This window comes from Paroedura picta, chromosome 13 (assembly GCF_049243985.1).
Source record: "Paroedura picta isolate Pp20150507F chromosome 13, Ppicta_v3.0, whole genome shotgun sequence".
Taxonomy (NCBI): domain Eukaryota; kingdom Metazoa; phylum Chordata; class Lepidosauria; order Squamata; family Gekkonidae; genus Paroedura; species Paroedura picta.
Genome location: NC_135381.1, coordinates 17,197,411 through 17,212,523, shown reverse-complemented (window position 1 = coordinate 17,212,523; position 15,113 = coordinate 17,197,411). Strand labels below are relative to the sequence as shown.

Here is a 15,113-nt window from a genome sequence, read left to right as displayed (position 1 = left end):
AAAATGTGTATTTTGTTTGCGATGTGCCCTGAAACCAAGGAACGGCTAGATTTTTAAAAAATTAACCAAGAATTATGAGCCAGCTTATTTGCCCCTCTCAACTGATCCCAAGATCAGTGCCTTGTTACTCATGCCTGAACCATCCCTTCTGCTTCCCCACTCAGCTAGGCTGTGCTGTCTTCTGAAATGAGAGACATGATCCAAAGCATCATCTCCTATCAAAGCAATCCTAAAAAAAATCTTACAAAGGAAATCAGAAGTAATGTATCTGGATTACATAGGGGTTGCACTACATTAGAAATAATTCCAGTGCCTTATACAAAAGTTAAGACCTAAAGCATTGTATGTAGCAGGACTATTTTCTAAAGCCTCTCAAACCAATACACACAACACTTCTTCAGACATTAATATGGTCTGACTCTTAACCAGGACTCAGGAATAAACCATGGGATTGCACACTGTAATATTTCGGCTGTAAATTCCTTCTGCTGATCTCAGCCATGGCTAAGGGTGATGCTGCCAACAAGTTAAGGTTAACACTAAACCACAGTTTCAGCTTAACCAGGACTTAAAGCTGTCATTGTAGAAGAGGGTCCATCAACTTAACTCCGTTTTCCAAAAGATACAATAGTGGGTCCCAGAACTTTTCCTACAGTCAAGTCTGCCATCTCCTTGCCTGGAGAAGGAAACAGATTATACAAGTTTTCCTAAAGACGTGCAGGCTGTGTTGCTAACATTCTCTTCTGGAACACTGGAGGGCAACACAAACACATAGCAAAGGGCAGGTTTGCATTGCTTCTCCCCTGCACTCTTCTTTGGTTGCGATCCATCTTCCTGAAGCGCTGCTAGTTTGAGAAGCCAGCCCCACAGCCTTTAGCAGCAACCTTTAGCAGCAACCTACGTTGGCTTGATGGTTGGTTTCTGAAGTCTCCACTGAAGTTTCTTCTATATCTGCAAATGAGGAATCAGAAATGATCAGATTAATCCTTTTTGAGCCTCACCTTCCAGGAATGTTAACAGCTATCAACATCTCGTTTACGGTTTTCCAGAAATTCTTGCACAACCTTGCAGAGAAAATGCCACACTGATAGCTTCTGTGCTTTCAGCATTAGGTCTCCAAGACAAAAGGAATTTGGTTCTCACACCCACCACTCAATATGATAAACATTTCAGAGGGTGGCTTTGCTGGTCTGCAGTAAAACAATTCAATTTGACTCCAGTAGCACCTTGGAGACCCACAAGTTTCAGGGTATAAACTTTGGAGAATCCGAAGGAGACTTTTGACACTCAAATCCTTATGCCCTGAAACTCTTGTTGGTCAATACTGAAATCAAACATGATAAAAAGAAGCTGAAGTTTACTAAACATACTGATAAGGTTTCCTGCACCGATCTGGGCCATGCGGCCATTGCTCTTCTCCAGTTCCATCAACATGGACTTTTCAAAGGCTAAGGCAGCAACTCGAGAAAAAAACTCCTTGACATTCTCCCCTGGAGAAAGAGAGAGAGACTTCAGTAGTCAATATACAAGGCCACCTATGTGCTGCTGAAGGAGAACCTGTCAAATTTTGCCAATACCTCGCCTTCTAAAAAGGCGAGAGCATGAAATTCTAACATCCTTCCTACAAAACATAAAGTTTCAAATTTGCTAGGATAGAATCTTCTGGCACACTTTGGAGTAAGACCAGCTAGAATACCAAAGCACGTATGCAGCATGAAACTGCTTTTCCTAACACATATACAGACGAGCACATGGACAATGTGACGCTAACTCCTGGAGATGATAGCTAGCGTATCCTTTGCCATTTTGCACCACGCTCTGACATACTTCATTGAGCACAACTAACCTGTTTTGGCTGAAATGGACCAGTACTCAGCCTGCATCTCATTGGCATAACGAATGGCATCCAGCTCTGTCCGCTCACATGCAGCAGTGGACTGAAAAATAAAAAACACCAGTAATTGCTAACTCGGCAAATTATACTGCTTGTGCATTTTCTCCCTTATGCAGAATCACGTTTTTTATCAGAAGTTGCTGTTCAGAAGTTCTATTAAGCAAGGTTCATTGCAAGTATCTTAGCACATAATGGAGCAGTGCCTCAAGATTTCTCATCAAGGATAGTAAAAGGGCAAAGCCTGAGAACTCCTTAATAGACCACGGACTCTGTGTACTTATTTGCTCACTGCATGAAAGAAAGTTTCTAAAAATATGATGCAGGTCTCAAGGCCATCTCTCCTATACAATCCCACTTGATAAAGAAGTTAAGCAGGGATGTATCCTGGTCCCTCTAATTTTTAACTATTATATCAACTCCTTGGTGCAACACCTGAGAAATCCAAACTTCCATTCTCCAAAGCCTGTTGGTAAAATAATTTCTGCCTTACTATATGAAGATGGTAATGCCATTCTATTTTATTCACAGGTAGGCCTTCGGAAAGCACTCTGTACCTTAAGCACATAGGAGAACCTTGTGATAAACTACCAAAAAACAAATGTCCTCATCTTTACCATTGAATCCATAAGTCACAAACAGAGGAAACAAAAACCTTTAAATATCTTGGCATATTCTTCCCATCATCTGGACATTGGAGAGCTCAGGCATTGCATGATGCAGCAGCTAACCTCAGAGCATCCACTGCCATTCTAAATTCTGCTTTACAAAAGGGGCCTCTTTTATCTGTGCAACAATCAAGATCTTCCAAGGAAAGGTTGTCATACAGCTCTAATACAGTTCCCAACTCTGCATTTACAAAGAAAGGCTCTCACTGAAAGCAATCGAAGTTCCTTGGAGTCCCCCAGTGTATAACAAATAAACTTCTTAGATCAGTGGTTCTCAATCTGGTGGTCAGGACCCCTTTGGGGGTCGAATGACCCTTTCACAGGCGTCGCAGCAGGGTGAGCAGCTTGACTAGGGGGGCGCCACCACTGTTGCCACTCCTCCTGAAGGTGCCCACCAATTTATATACAATTTATAACCAATTTATATACAATCATGAACAATGGATCTTCACACCATTAGTCAGTTTTAGTTTTATTTCTGTGATAGAACACTTGCATAATTTTATGGTTGGGGGTCACCACAACATAAGGAACAGTATTAAAGGGTTGCAGCATTAGGAAGGTTGGGAACCACTGTCTTAGATAGAGGCTGGGCTGATCTCTTTATAGGTGGCTACTTGCATTCTCGTATTGGTTAAAACTTAACTTCAATCCAATGGGTCCAGTACTCTTGATCAGGGGTAGTCAACCTGTAGTCCTTCCAGATGTCCATGGACTACAATTACCATGAGCCCCTGCCAGCCTCTTTCTTCCTTCTTGCATATGGGAGGTATGGGAAAAGAAGGGAAAAGTCTACTCTGAAGTTGCTGCTCTGGATGAGCACACTTCCCAGCAGTTTTCACCTTTAACTTCAGTTGACTTCCTGTAATGGAGGAATTATGATGACTCTTTTCTAACTCGTGTTTTGGCTGAAACCGACCAGTACTCAGCCTCAGGTAGGACCAGCTATCTACTGGCCACTGCAGAACCAGTGCAACAGAGCAATGAGAGTAGGACTGCAGAAACCTGGGTTGAAATCACTATAGACATGACCGTAAACTTGGACCTCTTTTGGCCTCACTTATATTCCAGGATTGTAGTGAAGATGAATGAGGGAGGAGAGAGTGATATATGTTGCTCTGAGCTCCTTGGAAAAATAATAGCTTGTAACATGACAAACAGCAGGTGACATACAGAAGAGATAAAGGAACTACTTTTTCAAGTGGCACCATTGGTTTGATGAGCTGCTTACCACTAGATCTTTTTTTGTTCCAACGAGAAAGATAAAGCTGGACCCTGGCTCATTCTCCCTCAGTGCATCCTGAAGCCACTGTCTGAAAACACAAAAGGAAAAGAAATAGTATGCTTTCACATGTCATAAAAGAAGGTTCAGGGTCAGATCATTGAGAGTGGACTTGTCTCAACTGGTTGCAAGAGGCTCTGTTCACTCATTATTTTTACTAACACAATCTAAGGTAAAAGGTATCCCCTGTGCAAGTGCCGGGTCATATCTGACCCTTGGGGTGACGCCCTCCAGCGTTTTCATGGCAGACTCAATATGGGGTGGTTTGCCAGTGCCTTCCCCAGTCATGACCGTTTACCCCCCAGCAAGCTGGGTACTCATTTTACCGACCTCGGAAGGATGGAAGGCTGAGTCAACCTTGAACTGGCTGCTGGGATTGAACTCCCAGCCTCATGGACAGAGCTTTCAGACTGCATGCCAGCTGCCTTACCACTCTGCGCCACAAGAGGTTCTATAATCTAAGGACCATTGTCAAATTGACACATTTTACCAAGTTTACTCATTCTGAAGCAGGATCTTGGGAAAATCCCCTATGAAACTGATCTTGTGGTATGAAAATACAGTCAGAAATAGAAAGAGGATATAAGAGGAATTAAGTAATTAAATTAAAAGAACAAGAGGAAAGGGCATGGGGTAGAGGAAATTAAAAGCACAAGGAAAGCAAGTGGCGGATGAACACACACCATATGCTCTTTCCTTTTCAAAAACACTTTTTTTACACTGCGGTCCCCTTGGAGATGTTCTTCCTGCCGACCGAAACTAAAGAATGATTCAGCTAATCTTTCCATTTCAGGAAGAAAAAAAAAGCCCTGGAGAATTGGGATTGTCTTCGGTGTAAAGCAGCAGCACTGATGAAGAAGCAAGGCCAAGTCAAAAAACAACCACCAGGTAATATCAGAGGCTAAGGGGAAGCAATGATGTAGCAAAGAGGATGATAATGCGTAAAGACAACAGAAGCGCAGAGGGACCATCTGCTGCAGCTCTGACATTTATGTCAGTGGAGTTACTGCTGGGTTACAAGAGAATGAACAGATGGGAATCAGAGCCATACACTTTTAACGAGCACAGCTCATACCTTGTGTACCTTTTTCCTCCATATTGCACAAGAAGCAGAGCACTTTACGGAATATCCTTGTTAGTTTTACTGCGGACAACAGTGGAGAAAAAAAAGATCCAACCAAGCAAGCCTCAGCTGCCATCTTCTTAAGTCTTACAATTAATTAATTAATTTGATTTCTATACCGCCCTTCCATACGGCTCAGGGCGGTTTACATACAACATGGGGGATACGTTGAAACCATAAGGTGCCATACTTTTAAAGGTACACATTTTTTGACATCATAGCTTGGCATTGCACCCTTTCCTATTTTGTTCCTAATGAATCCCAGATCATCTTTATGAGAGCTTTACGTAAAAAACTGTTGCAAACAAAATTTGCTGACTTACTTGGTATGATCCAGAGTCTGGATGTCAGCCAAATCAAAGACCGTTATAATAACTGTGATGCAAACACAGGAAAATAAAAAAGCTTGATGAGACAGCAGAACCTGAGTCTTTCTAGTTTCATTACACAGATGTTAAAGGCTGAAGAATAGGAAGAATAAGTGAGAATGAAAGGATTACCCTGGAAGCAGCTCATTACTTACTCTCTGCCCCTCTGTAGTATGCAGATGCGATGCACTTGAACTTTTCTTGACCTGCTGTGTCCCATCTGCAAGGTAAAATAAGAAAAGTCAGATCAGTCCGAATGAGCACAACTCGAAAAACCTTCTGACAAAAGCTAGAGACTTCAACACACTGAAGAAGAAGGTGGTAAGTTACTGCTTTGTCAGAGAACCTCATTAAAAAAAAGATATTTCAATCCTCTATAGTTCTTCTTTAAAAAATGAAAAGTAATGAAACTAGTTCTGTGGCACATCCAAGACTGAGCGTTCCTATTTCGGAGGTGCCAAAAACATAGGGGAAATAAAACTGTCAATGTTTTTGTGAACTACAACTGAATTTGAGGGATCTGACTGGCTGGTTTAGCAAAGAATTATCATATGGCTGTATTTGGATGCTGTGACACAGTTTACTAATGTAACAGGATTAACTTTTGCTTATATATTCCCACTGTCACGATGGTCAGTTCATAGTCTGATGAAGAGTGCTTGCACTCAAAAGCTCACACCTTGAATAAATCTTTGTTGGTCTTAAAGGTGCTACTGGACTCTGATTTTATTGTGCTACTTCAGACCAACACGACTACTGATTAGAATCTATCAACTGTATACTATACCTAAAACGAACCTAAAATATTGTTCAGGTGTACTTGCCAGGAATTACATGAACTGAAGCAGAAATATAACTAGATGCCTAGGGTTTCTTAACCTCTATCTTGAATGAGGCTTGATCAGAGTCCTCAAGAATACTATGTCTATTACCACTGATAAGGTAACAGCTAAGCAATGGAACTAAGTAGCAAGACAATACACATAAAATTTGTCTTAATTAAATGTGTGCTTACTTTGAGAATCCCATCAACATATGTTCAGCAGCATAACAAATAATATGCAATGAAATTAGTAGAAGGTAGTGACTTGGCTTCAGCCTAATACAGCTGAGCTGCAAATCATCTGGGTATTTCCTCCATAGGTGAAAATGTATTATTTTTGTTATTATTTATTTGGATTTAAAGTCTGATATGTATTCTCATCACTTTTTTTTGTAAGAGGCACAAATATCTGAATAGGGCTGTTAACAATTTAAATAATTTCTAGCTATGCGTTAATTACTGAATTGAAAGGTATTTACATATCACAAACCATCAAGATGGGTCTCTTTGAGATCATGAAACTGTAATGCATATACCTGTAAGGATATGTTTAGTGTTGCCGGACCAGGGATAGGCCTGAGTAAAGAAGCCTGAAGAAAAAAATATATGGAATATATGAAGAGGAATGTGAGACAAGGAAGAGCAGCCAGAAGAAATAAACTAAAAGAGTAGTGTGGGCACAGACTGACTTTTACACCCACAAAAAGCCTCCATTTCACTACAGGAGCACTTCATGTAATTCTATATAATAGTTGCTTGGGTTACCATTAAGTAATGAAAATTGTTCACTATTAAAGAATCAACACTTGTTATGTTATTTTCCCCATGTTCATAGACAGCAATTGTTAACTGTGTCAGTCCAGGTGATATAAAGCACTGCTTAAGTATTCCCTGCAGTACAGAGACAGATGGCTACTCTGCCTCTCATGTGCAAACACAGAAACCTGTTAGTATGTCAAGGCAACCATGCTAAAGATGTCCTTTTTCTAGCAAGTGGTGTTTTTTCTTCAATATTTTCTTCTTTGTGTCTATCATTGCTCAATAGAACAAGAACAGCTTAAGAAGTGCTACTGATTAACCAACTACACATGCTGCAATTCTTAACAATGGGAAAAATATATTGCCTATGGTATTTTTCTGTTCAAAATGTGGTGTATGTAATTTTATTTACTAACATTAGATAACCTAAGGCTGTGATCTTATGCATGTTTACTTCATAATAAGTCCCACTGAATTCAGCCTTAAGAATGAGGATTTGTAATTGGAAAAGTCCCTTACTCTGTATGAATAATTTTGGCTAAGGCCCAAATTAGACTTCCTGGTAAGAAATTCATAAGCCTTCCAGGTATCCCAAATTGCATCATGAGCTCAGCACTGGAGGAAGGATTTAATCCTCTTTTCCCCTACACTATTTTCTCAAGTGAAGCACTGCCCTTCCCCCAGCTGTACTGCCTTGCAGGGGAAACTTTATAGGTACCGGGTGTGTTTATTTATTTATTACCATGCAGCAAATAGCAGATTCAGCATATTGGAAAACTGGTGTTTGGATGGAAAGGTGTTCTAAATGCCTTCTCCAGAACCAGTCTCAATCTCATCTTGCCTCCCCCTCAGTTACTGTTAACAATTCATTCAAGTGAGTGGCCATGTTGGTCTGAAGTAGCACAACAAAAATTGAGTCCAACAGCACCTTTAAGACCAACAAAGAGGTATTCAAGGCATGAGCTTTCGAGTGCATGCACTCTTCCTTAGACTAAATGGAACAAGGATCATAAGAGTACAGATATAAGGCAAAAGTAAATTAGTGGCAAATTAGTAAACTGTGTCATAATATCCAAATTAAGCCATATTATGCCATAGGATAATTCTTTGCTAAAACAGGCAATCAGTCATTTTTTTTTGTCCACTAGAGGTGATACTAATTCCATTAGCTAAAGCTTGATCTGGTTCTCTCAGAAGTTTCTATATTTATTTATTTAGATATAAAAAAATAAAAAAGTATTGAGCACTATTTGCATTCCAACTTACATCTGGAGGCTATATGGAACTCCAACTATCTCAAAGCGTTCAATTTCAAAATCCACTCCAATCGTTGCCTTGTAATCACGGTCAAACACATCCTTACAAAACCTGCAATGGAAAAAGTGGTACAAAAAACCCCCCTGAGGTGCAGAGGAAAATGGGCTAGAAAGATTGATCCTTTAATAATATTTTGCTAGAGATGGAGAAGGAAGAATACAGAAAAAATTGATCTAGGAATTGCTTATTCTTATTGATTGAAATAGATTTTGGGAGCTGCAGTGCAGGCAATGGTACCAATGCAGAAAATATTGACACCCTACACTGAATATCCACAGTCCCAAATTAAATGCAACATTTCAAGACTCAGGAATTGAATTTCAAAAATTTAGCAGAAGTCTGATATCAAATCCTGAAGCAAAGAATTGAGGGAGGATCCAAGAAGGAAGAAGAACCAAATTTAGCCACAGTTCTTCAGCATTAGCCACAATTCTACTTGTCTAGCAGATAAAATGCCATTTTCTTAATACAGAACTTCAGTTGACATTAGGATCTTTTAAAAGTTCCTGAATCTGCTTCTTACCTCATTGGCTATTTTGTGGTCTCAAGCCACATGCACTATGGCCTTGAGGGGAAAGGATGCGGTGTAGTGGACTCTAGATCAGAGATGATGTGACCATCTTATGTTACTAACTATAAATGAGGGGCTTTCTGGGAAAGCTTTGTACTATCTTTATGAAGGAGAGTTCTCTACAAGGACTTTGCCAAATTTTGCAGTGAGTTGTAACCCCATAAACTAGTCAACTAAAGGGGCTTAAAAAACTACAAAACACAATTTTGACAAACCCCTGAGCTAGGGATTGATATTCACTATACCTGTTGATGAGACTTGTTTTTCCAACATACAGGTCTCCCACCACAACCACTTTTGATATTTTTAACCTGTGAATACATTTTAACATTAGGCTAAGATCAAGCTTAGTGACCACAGTAATAACATCTCTTCCCTTTCTTTCTCTTGCTTGAGTCCTTAGTGATTTCCCCCTCCTCAATTCCTTCCATATCCATTACAGCTGACTCTCTATCATCCATGTTGTTACCACACCCATCTCCTTCCCTAGCCCCCATAGATGAATGTAGAGGATATCAAGAGGGCCATAACTAGAGACTTGACAGTAATACAAGCCATCCACACGGTATTCACCCAGGGTGGTTGCCACAAGGACTATTTACGCACTGGAAGTTTCATGCTGGGATGCAAGCTGGAGTTTTAGTTGGGGCAGGTTGCCCCACCACTTCCTGCACCCACATGTGGAAGCCTGGTGCACCTCATCCGCCCCTGATTTGCGCTCCTGCACGGGAGCTGGGGCAGTGAAGTTCCGAGTGCAGAAACGGTCAGGGTCAGGCTTCTTCAGTTTTCCCTGATGCTACTATGGCTGCTGAAACAGCTTAGCAGCAACAAGACTTCCACAGATTTGTAAATAAATTTTTTTAAAAAATATGACTCGTGTTGCCTCTTCAAAAACCAAAGTAGTGCTATCCCTGGAACTCCTCACCACTTGAGGAAGCAGAGAGACGTTACAGGACATTTTAGATTGCAAATGTTGATTGTTTTTTAAGTAAAACTCACCCAACAGCACCAGTGTTCCGTCGCTGACAGGCGCTCCTCACCTGGGTGTGGAAGTGATCTTTGAACTGCAAGCAGGCCTCCGGTGTGTACCACTGCAGAGACGAAGAGAGCAGATATCTGTCTCTATGCAGGATGATATAAAGGCTGCAGCACAATTTTATAATGGGTCTGTTTGAGGGAATAGCCCAAGTTGCTAAGGAAGTCAACAAAAGTTAAAAGTTCACTTACTTTTGGGAAGTGGGAGATTATTCTGTCTCTGCTCACTGGTGGTACAATGTGTAGTAAAGTGGTCTTCATTCCCTAGATTCAATCTCTCCTAAAAAGTATGAAACATCTAATAGTTTCCAGCTGCCATCCACAAACCCACCAGATTAAGGGCATCATTTTTTTTTTTTTTTGCTGAATAGTAGAATAAAAGTCTAATAACTCAGATATAGACAGTAACTATGGAGATCACCCAGGTAGACTTGCCAGCAGAGAAATAATAAAACAATAATTACACTTAGCACTTAGGTAACATTTTGGAGCATTGGTTCTCAAACTTTAGCAGCCCATGCACTTTGGTTGCCAGGTCCCCCCTGGCCACCAATGCGGTGCGTGGGCTGGGTTCCCAGTTCCAAATTGGGAAACTCCTGGAGATTTGGTAATGGAGCTTGGGGAGGGCAGGGTCACCAGTGGGATATAATCCCATGAAGTTCACCCTCCAAAGCATCCTTTTTCTTCAAGATAACTGTTCTATGTAGTCTGGGGATGAGTAGCAATTCCAAGGGATACCCATGTCCCATATGAAGAAGAGTTGGTTCTTATATGCCATTTTTCTCTTCCCAAGAGCCTCAAAGTGGCTTACAGTCGCCTTCCCTTTCCTCCCCCCACAACAGACACCCTGTGAGGTGGGTGAGGCTGAGAGAGCTCTGATATTACTGCTTGATCAGGACAGCTTTATCAGTGCTGTGGCGAGCCCATGGTCACCCACCTGGTTGCATGTGGGGGAGTGTGGAATCAAACACGGCTCGCCAGATTAGAAATCTGCTCTCCTAACCACTACACCAAGCTGGCTCTGGGAAGAGGAAGGGAACCTGCTTTTAGACATGCTCGCTAACATTCCTAATAATATGAACCTCCACTTTTTAAAATTTTGGCAACCCTAAGCCCTCCCCTCCTGTTCTGCTCATTCTTAACGTGTGCCAAACAGCTCCTTCTCAAAGTATACAAGGCAAACCCAAGTGGTTGTTTTGATTACCCATTTATAAATTAATTTTCTTATAAGAAAACTCCCAGTCTGAAGGCTTATCTATATATTGCATTATCCTTGCATCATTGCTGGGTCCACCACAAAGACTTTGAAGCAAATGTGCCATGCAAGTTCCATTATCTGAACTCAGTTACCAGATGCATGGCCATTATCTTGGCATGCCTGTGTGGATAAGGTAATGTTGGAGGGAGGAGTAAACCAGTAACAATAAGACCGCTCACATACCCCAAAGTAGATCTAATATTCTGTGTTGACTTCTTCCAACAGCCTGTACAGATAACAAAGCAACATTTTTTTTCAGTTATGTGTGTATATATATCCCCAAATTCGGCATCACCGCAAATACTTCCAAAAGATAGGTTTTCCCTGCTTTAGAAACCAATGCAGGTTTTAGGCCAAAACTTGGCCTGTAAGGCATAAAAGAGTCAAATTTCCCACTTTGAATTATACTGGAAACACCTGCCAGAATATCTGCTTTTCCTAACTTGGTCATATTTTTATTTCACGCAGAGGAAATGTGCAGTCTGTTGCTCAGAAGTCTTTCATTTCCTTTGATAATAAAATACCAAGGCCTTTCTTCAATAAAACAATCCCTTTAGGTTGTTATAGTAAAGGTAAGGGGCATCCTAAACCCATAAAGCCACTGAAAAAGATATAGAAATCTCCCCTTGTGAGGCCCTCACGCCAGAGTCAACTTGTTTTTATCTATTTGGATTATTTTTTAACTTAACCTGTCTACACGCTAAATGCCCAACTAAAATAACGAATTACCTCAGGTAAATGTTGTTGTTTTTATTTGTTCTTCACAAGGTAATTTTCCTCATTTGTTTAAAGGCAAATTCTTCCATGGAGACCATCCTGCATACAGACTGCATTCTGTGTAACAACTATTGCAAGAACTTTAATCCAATCAGACAACAGATAGCAGAAATACTTGTGATGTTAATTTTGTGTTAATTTTTAAACCAACCAGTCTGCAGAAAGCAAAAGGTACCATTCCAATTTTCCATTCCAGGTGCCAAAACAGTTCACATTAGACAAAACATGGTAATTAAACGTACATCCTTACCAGTGTTGGTCTTACATTTGTGTCAATTTAATCCACGGAAAAGCCAATTTAACCTTTGAAAGAGGAACACACGTTTTAGCTACATAGCTCAGTTTTGTCAAGACGCTTATTCGAAACAAAATAGCTGACTCACGTTTAAGGAAGGCACAGGGTACAGGAGGATGGGGTCTAAGACCTTCTTTCACAGATCAAAGACTTTGCTGCTGCATTTACAATCGGGATATTTCCCGTTAGGATTCAGATGGTTCAGCAAAGAGCAAGAGAAACAACTCACCATGCAGCAGTTCATGCAGCAGGTTCCCCCGTCACATACACCACTCTGCCTTCTGCTGTGTGGCCATAGCAACCAGAGTGTAACTTTCAACACCTCCCTCTAAATAAGAAGGCGGAGCTCAGACACACACACACAAAAACGGACCAACCATTTGAAAGATCTTACAACCCTGTAAAACCCAGCCCTGTGGAATAGAAAATCCGGCTATTACAGGATTTTGCCATTTTGAAGGACGCTGGCATTTGAAATGCACAATGCTGATAATTTAAGCGACAGAAACATCAAATAACTCTGTTTTAAAAGAAAATGAACCAACTGCTGCACTCTGGAAGAAGACAACACATTTAATAGTTATTGCTTTCCCACAGTGGGTATCTTGCTGTCTACCTGCATCTGATCTGTATATTTATCTGCCACAACTAGTTAACACCTGCTAAAGTATTCTGCCCTTCAGATTTGGTCTGAGAAAGAGACTGGAGTTTTTTCCCCATGTTCTGTTAAGAAAAATGCCACATGAAGAAGAGAGAAAATGACATGGTTTCCTGTGGCAAAACCAGTAGCAGCTGGCAAAAAAACAACAATTTTTAGGGTCAAATTAAAATTGAGATATGTTTAGGTAAAGGTAAAGGTATCCCCTGTGCAAGCACCGAGTCATGTCTGACCCTTGGGGTGACGCCCTCCAGCGTTTTCATGGAAGACTCAATACGGGGTGGTTTGCCAGTGCCTTCCCCAGTCATTACCGTTTACCCCCCAGCAGCAAGCTGGGTACTCATTTTACCGACCTCGGAAGGATGGAAGGCTGAGTCAACCTTGAGCCGGCTGCTGGGATTGAACTCCCAGCCTCATGGGCAGAGCTTTCAGATGGCTGCCTTACCACTCTGAGCCACAAGAGGCTCTTGAGATATGTTTAAAGGGTGTCTAAAAATATGTTTTTAAAGGAACTAATCAGTGTCAGTGTATGAAGATAAGAGAGTTTAGTCTTTTCTCCTTTCATAATCTCAAATTTATTATCCACCCACCTAGACCTGCTTCACGGAGGGAATCTGAGGCATCTGTTCATAGAGCAAAAAATATTTAATCAGCTCACCTTAATTAATTAGCTGTATTTCTAGGAACTGTCTTGTAAATACAAAACAGCCATGTCAGTAGAGGAATATACATCTCAGTGGAACTACTACAATAGGTTACGTCAAATTTACCATAGTAATGTAATAAGGAGCTGACAACTCCTTGTAGACCACATGCTTGTAAGCCTAGTGATCAAGAGCATTAACAGCTTTTGCAATAATTTATTTGCTGCTGGCTGTGGATTTTGATCACAAGGCAGCATCCATTTCCCTGTTTTATTTTAATCCATCAGACCTGCTTGACCCCTGCTTTTTTAAAATGCTTTTAAAATAGCTTTTTGTTACATGATATCAGAGGAGCAAAAAATAGATGGTATGTATAAATAATCACATTGCTTATTTATATTGAGGAAGAACCATTCCCTGCAACAAAAGCCTCTAATGTAGCCAGCTTCACAATTGCCCGCATGAAAGCTTAGAACTTCTCCCAAATGAGGCCATAAACACCACAGAGACATATTATTGCAGTTTGTCAAACAATCCAGTTTAAAACCCATTATAATGCTATGACTTTAGTAGGATGAACAGGCAAGGAGCAGTAAAGAGAAGCCTTTTTCTAATAGGATTCTGACCTAAAATTTGTGGTAAGCATAGTGACTAACAGCACAAGCTATCTTATCTACCTCCCAAAAGCCAACTTGGTATAGTAGTTAAGACCAACAGCTTCTAATCTGGTGAGCTGGGTTTGATTCCCTGCTCCCCCACATACAGCTAGCTGGGTGACCTTGGACTTGTCACAAACCCAATAATATTGTTTTCACAGAGCAGTTATATGAGGGCTCTCTCAGCCTCAGCTACGTCACAGGGTGTCTGTTGTGAGGAGAGGAAACAGGTGATGGGAAGCCGCTTTGAGATTCCTTCTGGTAGAGCAAAGCAGCATATAGAAATCTCCTCCTCCTCTTGGAGGTGTTCCTGCAAGAGAACTTTATAACGAATTGTACCCTCAGAGTTTTCTCCATCTCATTCTTTAATGTCCCTCAGTGGCTGCCTTGCCCCATTTTATTGGTAGATTCATACTTCTTGACATATTTCACACCCTAAGGCTGCATCCACAAAAGACCGTTCTAGTGGCATCCATTTCTTGTGCATTTTCCGTGTGTGTATTACTTTATTATACATATATAAATATAATAATGTTTTCTGATGCTGGTCAATGACCATAATAAATAATCAATGAATCAATCAATGAATCAATCAATGAATCAATGAATCAATCAATGTTTTCTGATTTAGCCATAAGCAAATGCAAAATGGGGGAAGTTATTTCACCATAATCCTAAATATACTTATAAAAGAGTAAATGCTTACGATTGTACTGTGAGTGTTCAAAGCAGTCTGCAACATTTAGCTTGCTTGGCTCCAGCATGTGTGGTGCTGTATGCTTCAAAGATTTCACCTGAACAAAACAGAGTGCTGAGGGCCAGTTTAGTTCCTTCTGTTTCTTTCTGGACTGGAAATTAACAGACGATCCCATGTGAGGGAAAAAATAATTTATTTAGAGTATTAGCAATGTGCTTAGTAACTAGATATATTTTCTGGACTGGAGCAAAGCTTCCCTTATTCTTAACGAAAGGTATTAAGGGAAGACTG

At 40.6% G+C, this 15,113-nt stretch overlaps 1 protein-coding gene across 7 annotated transcripts; it reads right to left on the bottom strand.

The window, feature by feature from the left end:
• Positions 1-269: 269 nt before the first annotated feature.
• Positions 270-14,981, bottom strand: RAB36 (RAB36, member RAS oncogene family). Of its 7 annotated transcripts, XM_077308854.1 has the most exons (15): positions 14,832-14,979; positions 12,397-12,495; positions 12,123-12,175; positions 11,825-11,911; positions 11,279-11,321; positions 10,030-10,117; positions 9,802-9,893; positions 9,048-9,113; positions 8,181-8,282; positions 5,488-5,552; positions 5,288-5,339; positions 3,791-3,872; positions 1,847-1,937; positions 1,371-1,490; positions 270-951 (listed from the first exon to the last, which is right to left on the bottom strand). In XM_077308854.1, exons 6-15 carry the CDS (start codon positions 10,096-10,098, stop codon positions 887-889), a joined length of 804 nt encoding a protein of 267 aa, XP_077164969.1. In that variant the 5' UTR covers positions 10,099-10,117; positions 11,279-11,321; positions 11,825-11,911; positions 12,123-12,175; positions 12,397-12,495; positions 14,832-14,979; the 3' UTR covers positions 270-886. The 7 variants fall into 7 exon arrangements, with proteins under 7 accessions (XP_077164969.1, XP_077164966.1, XP_077164968.1 ...); XM_077308851.1 differs by having other exon boundaries at positions 11,825-12,175; XM_077308853.1 differs by lacking the exon at positions 11,825-11,911.
• Between the last annotated feature and the right edge of the window lie 132 nt (positions 14,982-15,113).